The 7,213-nt window shown below is 43.4% G+C and overlaps 2 protein-coding genes across 3 annotated transcripts in view; one reads left to right on the top strand and one right to left on the bottom strand.

Annotated features, from left to right (window-relative positions):
• ANAPC16 (anaphase promoting complex subunit 16) overlaps positions 1-1,437 on the bottom strand; it is a 19,437-nt gene extending 18,000 nt beyond the window's left edge. Inside the window, exon 1 of one of the 2 annotated variants that reach the window (XM_045291320.1) lies at positions 1,341-1,437. The gene's annotated coding sequence lies outside the window, so the exon portion shown is untranslated. The remainder of the gene's footprint in view (positions 1-1,340) is intronic. The other variant, XM_004701152.2, reaches the window with a different exon arrangement.
• Positions 1,438-1,823: 386 nt separating this feature from the next.
• ASCC1 (activating signal cointegrator 1 complex subunit 1) overlaps positions 1,824-7,213 on the top strand; it is a 149,698-nt gene continuing 144,308 nt past the window's right edge. Inside the window, exons 1-4 of the mRNA XM_030885948.2 lie at positions 1,824-1,974; positions 3,360-3,501; positions 4,944-5,043; positions 5,804-5,901. Of these exons, the coding sequence (XP_030741808.2) occupies positions 1,948-1,974; positions 3,360-3,501; positions 4,944-5,043; positions 5,804-5,901 (367 nt within the window). The 5' untranslated portion in view covers positions 1,824-1,947. The remainder of the gene's footprint in view (positions 1,975-3,359; positions 3,502-4,943; positions 5,044-5,803; positions 5,902-7,213) is intronic.

Here is a 7,213-nt window from a genome sequence, read left to right as displayed (position 1 = left end):
GACAACAGAAAAGTGGGTGAAGGGAGACGTCGGACAGTGTAAGGTATGACAAAATAATAATTTATAAATTATCAAGGTTAATGAGGGAGGGGATAGTGGGGAGGGAGGGGAAAAAATGAGGAGCTGATGCCAGGGGCTTAAGTGGAGAGCAAATGTTTTGAGAATGAAGAGGGCAATGAATATACAAATGTGCTTTACACAATTGATGTATGGATTGTGATGAGTTGTATGAGCCCCTAACAAAATGATTAAAAAAAAAAAAAAAGAGGAGCACCTAGAGAATTGATGAGTCGATGGATACAGGCTCAAACTCAAGTTAACAACTGTGAGGACGGGGCAAGCCTGGGCATTGTTCCCTATTGTGTATAAGGTCACAATGAGTAAGAAACCAGGGGGCTGGCTTCACCTCACAATTCTCCCACTAGGCTGCCAGGCTCACAGTAGGTGTTCAGTAACCTTTTCACGAATGCATAAATACTGACCAAGTTAACTTGGAGTTGGTCTATCAGGGAAGCTGGCACCACTGGCAGCTGAGATACTCATCTGGGGCACACGGCATGAGTGTGTCCACAAGTTGTAAGATGATGAAATATTTCTTTTAAGACAGAAGTGATCTTTCCTTTTCAGCAGATACAGGCCCACCTCCTTGTCACAGAGTGGATTACAACTCATAGAGACCCTGGTGGTCTAGGGAGGCTACGCCTTGGGCTGCTAATGAAAAGGTCAGCAGTTCCAATGCACCAGCCGTTCCACAGGCAAAAGATGCGGTTTTCTACTCCCTCACAGTTAGTCTCCGAAACCCACAAGGGCAGTTCTACTCTGTACTATAGGGTCTTTATGAGTTGTAGGCCCCATTTCTTTTAAAAAGTCCTTTCTTCAAAAAATCTTTTTATTAAGGAAAAAAAAAAAAAGCACGAAGTAAGTTTCTACTCTGGTACCAAGGCCAATAATGATGATTAAATTTCACCACCAACAAATTGTCATCACATTAAAGCAGCTGTATTATAACCCAAATAAAATCCAGTAGATGCTGCAGGTAATTCGGTTTGGGGGAAGTGGAAAGAGCTGAGAGGTGGGGTCAGGACACCCGCGGCTCACAACGTAACACCGAGCAACGCGCGTCGCCCAGCCATGGGCACCCTCCCACTGCGCAGGCGCCTTCCCTCGGGCGCATGCGCACTCACCCGACGCGGCCCGAGGAACATCCCTCACACTTCCGCTGCGGCAGACGCGTTTCTCCTCCTCCCGCCCCTCTCTTCCTAGTCCTAGCAGGTAGGATCCCCGGAACCAACATCCTTCCTAACCAGTTCTGGAGGGTCGGGGCGCACCCGCCCACTCACCTTAGTGTTTGGCACCTTCCCTCACAGCCCCGCCCCCTAGGCCAACCGGAGCGGCCACGCTCGCAGGAGAGCGACGGGAGCGCGCGCACCCCGTGCGGTGGGCGTGGCCTGGTGGAAGAATCGGATCACTTCCGGATCGCCTGACCGGATCACTTCCCGGTGCTGCTTCCGCTGGTCCTGCCGTCGCTTTCCTGGCGCAGTGCAGTCCCTTTCCGGGTTTTCATTTGGGTTGACGTATCTTTATGCTAGCTTTTAGAATTCACGGCTTCAGCGTCCCCTTTGGTATTCTGCCTTTCTCTCCCTTCCATTTCTTTTGAAGGGGTTGCTCGCCCAGTGCCAGACAGGAAGGATACAGGATGAGTTTGCTGTTCGCGGAAAAACTCACGGAAAACAAACTCCGACTCGTAGAACCGTCCCTAGGGTTTCAGAGACTGTCAGTCTTTAGCAGTCGTAGTTGACTCCAGGTTTGATCCGTAGTTTACCTCCATGCAAGACTACTTGCCTTTGGTACTTTGATGTATCACAACATGTAACCTCTTCCCGGTTTTGTAAATAGGCCAACGACTAGTTAAAGCGAATTAATGGATGAGGTTTGGACCGAGCAGTCATGTATGAAAGGCTGATCTTTTGGAGGGTGAGGGGACTCTTGTGTTGGCGGCTTGAAGACTGCTAGCTTATGTGGCAGGAAAACTGGTTGAACTAACCAGAGCTGCCCTTAGGAACCCATGTTTCCTTGGTTCTTGGTTCTAAGCTTGGCTGGTTTAGTGAGTCATGTACACGTTGTTGGGCAGTGAGCGATAGAAATTGTATTCTTCCCTTTAGAAATGTATTGGTCTGAATAACTGGTAAAGCCATATTTTAATTGCTTTGACAGGCACCTGTATCTGATTGTTAAATTTTTATCTTTTATTCTCTACTTTACTCTGGCCTCGATTCGAATTCATGGAGACCCCATGAGTGAGAGGAGATCTGTGCACCATAGGATTTTTCAGAAGCATATTATTTAAAAATAGATCATCAGGCCTTTCTTTAGAGGTGCGGCAAGGTTGACTTGAACTACCAACCTTTGTGTTAGTAGTCTAGCAAGTTAACCGTTGGTAACGCTCAGGAGCCGAGTCTCTCACTCACTGTTACGGAGTGGTTTTCCTAGACTATAACTATTTACAGACATAGGAATGCCCCATCTCTTTTCCCTTGGAGGGGCTGGTAGTTTTGAGATGCTGACCTTGGGATCACAGCCCCACTATCCCACCACATTTTCTTTGTGTTTCTCTAGTACCTCTAAAGTTACTTACTGGCCTCCCTCTTCCCCCACAGAGAAGTTTATAAACTATGCCTAATTTTCTTAATTATCATGCTGGTTAGAGGGGGTGAAACACCTTTTCACTCTGCAAAATTGATAGATAAATGCGGAAGGTTGCAATTTAGTCCCCTTGGGTTAAAGTAATGAAAATCATTAAATATCAGTATCTTTTACTCAGCCTTTTTTTTGGGTCTGAATAACTTACAAATGACTTTTCTTCCATTTCCTAGAATGGGACAGTGTGGTAGAAAAGCAGCAACAGACCTCAAGCAGCTTCAAAGAGAAAAAATTGAGTGGAAATGGGGTTCTGAATGAAACAGTGCTTTACGTAGGCTGTGCTGAGCTCTTGTGTTTGAGACTGTAAGCTAGATGGTTGGAACAGCTACCGTCTAGATGTGGTTGAACTTAACCACAGCTAGTTCTTAAGGAATCCTTGTTTCCTAAATTCTTGATTCTAAGTTTAGTGGGTAATGTATAGTTTGTTGGGCAGTGAACTATATGTCCTCACTCGTTGCCACTGGAGCAGAAAGTCTCATCTTTTGCCTGTGGAGCAACTAGTGGGTGTGAGCTTCTGTCTTTGCTGGTTCGCAACCCATGGCATACGCCACAATGCCATTAGGGCACCTTATAGTGGCTGGAGGGTACTAATTGTGGCCTAGTCCTTGGGTTTTTATTTCTGTTTAACCTGAAAAGCAAGGTGATACTTTATTTCTCAGGATTTCATTGGACCAATTGGAGAAAGTACCATGGATGTTCTGCGCCCACAGCTTATAAAAATCGATGGACGAATTTATAGGAAGAATCCCATTCAAGAACAGACCTATCTACTTGAAGAAGATGATGAGGACTTCTATGAAGGTAATCCTGGTTCCTCTTTGGTCAGATTGAAAGCACAATGCGCTCTATGTTGCAGAAGCAATTTTCAGTTTTCTTTCAGTGTATCTCCATGCCAGCCCCAGCATTTGAGATATTTGGCCTCTTAGTCCCATTTGTGTTGATGTCTGAGAGGACTGATATGTTCGAGTTTGAGACACTCTTGGTTCAGTTTTCAAATCAAGTTATGTTTTATCTTTGCATCACTTACTACCATGGAGTTGATTCTGACTCAGAGGGACCGTCCCTTCACTGCCATTGAGTCTCTGCCAACCAGCGACTGTAGGACAGGATAGAACTGCCCCTGTGAGTTTCTGAGATGAACTCTTTACGTGATCAGAAAGCCCTCTCTTTCTCCCTAGGAGCTTCTGGTCGTTTTGAACTGTTCATCTTGCAGATCACAGTCCAATGCATAACCACTATGCCCCCAGGGCTGCTCTATAGTGACTATAGAAACTTAAATAGGGACTCATTCTAGTTGTTAACTATTAATATTCTCTGGTGAGCTTTTTTCCTTTACACTTAAAAAGCTATGAAATAATACACGTACCTATAACATACATTATTGAAATTAATGTAGGTAAGGTATTTAGTCCAGTGCTCGATAATGTTAGCTGTTGTTGTGTTGTTATTTTTCTTTGTCCTTTACACTCAGATACAGGCAGTTCCAAATACACAACTAACTTTGCTATACCGTGCAGGGACAATTTTAAGAAACAAAACAGTTGATACGGATTATAAATGTTGTCAGTGAATGTTCACACCAGGTTGTTAAGGTTCTCTGCTACCTTTTTCTTGAGTTAGAAGCCCTTCCATCAGGCCCCAAAGCTGGGGAGTTAGTCTGCTCTCTGGTCCTTTATCCTTAGGGCCTTGAGTTTCTTTATTTTACTCTTTTTTTCTCTTGTGGTTTCTCTTGTGACTGTAGTGTGGAATAAGTTCTCCATATTGTTATTTTCTCATTCACTGAGTTTTAATATTAAAAGCATTAATATAGTCAAACCACTGATTTGTGGGATATGTGACTGATCAGTAAGAATGCTAACAAAAATTTAAAAATACTAAAAACCACTAGGTGTGTTCATTGTGTCTTAATTGAAAATTAATTTTTAAAACTAATTTGAAAAATTTTTTCTCCATTGTGTCTTCTCTTCTTGAGAGAGAATGGTTAACTAGTGGTATCCATATGCCACTTTTCCCAAGTTCCAAGACTGAAAGATTTAAATTTGTAATCCTGTGAATTTCATTCATTTTTTTTCCTAATGAGAGCAGGTCAGAAGGTCTATCAGAACAGTATTCTGCAATAGGAAGTGTTGGGTGGTTGTGTGTATGCATCTTGCTTCTTTCAAACTCAGAGAATGGCTGGCCGCTGAGTAGGCCATTGTCCACCGAGCAGCAGCTTCTGAGGTGGCTGTCTGGTTTCTGTGCAGGCCTCATGGAGTGTGCAGAAGAGCCCTGTGAAGCCTACGTGGTGGCGCAGACCCAGCAAGGTTTCCGCTGTACCGTGAAGGCCCCCAGCCTGCTCTACAAGTGAGTAAGGGCCCAGCCACTTCACCTGGAGCCAATTTCAGGAAAGCTAGCAAGAAGTTGACTTCTCTCTCTCCCACTTTCATTGAGCTGATTACTAATGATGAAATAGTGTAGGGTTCTATCCCCTGGAATGGGTAAGGACTGGTTACAGGCTAAATGTCGTCATTGCATGTCTATCACCCAGTCTTGTCGATTTTGCCTCATAAGTACCTTTTGAATCCACCGCTGATCTCTTTCTTTACTGCCACCCCGCTGCCTTCCCCATCTATGGATGACTTCGGATAACTCACTCACTGCCTCTGCCCAATGGTTTTTGCCCTCCCCCAATCATTTCTTCCCATCACGGGTAGTAGAGAGATCTTTTTAAAAGGCGCAACTGGTTCTTTTACTATAACTGTTTAAAATCTGTCAGTGGTTTTCCATTTCTCCTAGAACAATGTCCCAAATCTTGCACATGACTTTGAGGGCCGTGCATTTTTACAGCCTTAAATCACACTGCTCTTTCCTTGGCTTTGTGTTTATGCCCACTTTCCTCTGTTGTTGTGCCCTGGGCTCCGTTCTGGCTCACAGTATCCCAGTGAAAAAACCTGTTGCATCCTGCACTGTCCTCACAGCTTTCTTCTAGGAGTCTACAGATACTGACCTTTTACTGAAGCACAGCTTTTGTAAGGGAGTATCTTTGACCGGGTATGATTGAAAGCTGACAGGGCCCATGTTAAATGATTCCCCTTGCGTTTACATACATTTCTTTTTATCGTAGGCACATAGTGGGAAAGCGAGGGGACACCAAGAGGAAACTAGAGCTGGAGACCAAGACATCCATCAGCATTCCTAAGCCTGGGCATGAAGGAGAGATCGGTGAGACTCAGTGCGAATAAAGTGTATTTGCAATCACTTTCATAGGTATATGGCACCAGCTAATTCATCTGAGTAGATTAGTTCTGGGTTCTTTAGGAGGTCCTGTTGTTACTGACCTTTTATGACATGTTAGTTTCAATTTCTCAAATGCCTCTAGCCAACTGTCTCAGCTGGTCCTGGCCTTTTGAAGAGCTGTGTCCACTGATGTGCCAGGTATATGGATAAATACAAGGAGGTGCCTCCCAAAAAACAGATGCTCCTTTGATTTTTGATGTGAGGGGGGATAGTGTTTTTTGGGTACCCCTTCCTATATCAGCTCAGACTGTCTCCATGAGCCTTCCTCCCAAGAAAACATTAGACATTTCCTGCTGTCAATACCGCAAACCATAATAAAATGGTTACATTTTAAGGCAAAAAATACAAAAACAGAAACTGAAAAGGAATGAGGAAAGATGTCATTGTATAACAATATCTTGATTGAACACTGGGGCCTTCGTTTTAGATTTTACCGTGCACTGGTGGACTAGGCTTTCAGGGTTCTCCGTTTATCAGGAGGGTTCAGCTCTGCTTTAGACGCTTGAAATGGAGTGTGTGAACTGTTTCACGTTACGAGTAGAGAAAAGGAAGGAGGCTAGAGAATTTGAAATACAGTTCTGCCCTGTCCACGTATGTTCTCTTGGTTTGGAGACCATGAAGGAAATTGTAACAGTAATGATGAAAATAAGATAACCTGATTTAATAACTGCTCAGATAAGGGGCTAGGGGGAACTGGCAGTATAAGTCCAGTTTAAAAGTCTTTGTACTAAGATTGTGTTAAAAATTGACTTAGTGGGGGGAAAAATTGACTTAGTGGGAGGCACTGTTGCAAAAAAATTTTTTTTAACTGATTTTAATGTTATAGGAGTTTTTCACAAATACGGAGTGCAGCAACTCCAATAACCAATTTCTCATTAGTACCCATAAACTGGCTTATGTTTTAGTCCCTGGCCAAAAAAAAGATAGGTACTCTTTTAATTTTGTGCTGTGTATAACAACAATCACTTTGTTAATTAGCCATTTGTTTTGAGACTAGTGCTGTCCAAAAGAACATTCTGTGATCCTGGGAACAGTTTATATCTGTACTGGTTGCTAGAGGACCTCTTAGCCAGGTGTGCCCATGAGTACTTGAAATGTTCCTAGAGCGAATGAGGAACTGGTTTTTAAATTTCATCTAAATAGCTACTTGTGGCTAGGGGGTAGACTTTTTAAAAAAAATAATTTTATTGTGGGCTCATACAACTCTTATCACAATCCATATACATCCATCCATTGT

Source organism: Echinops telfairi, unplaced genomic scaffold (assembly GCF_000313985.2).
Source record: "Echinops telfairi isolate 266 unplaced genomic scaffold, ASM31398v2 ScPeMD7_70;HRSCAF=299, whole genome shotgun sequence".
Taxonomy (NCBI): Eukaryota; Metazoa; Chordata; class Mammalia; order Afrosoricida; family Tenrecidae; genus Echinops; species Echinops telfairi.
This window is presented reverse-complemented; position numbering and strand designations above follow the sequence as displayed.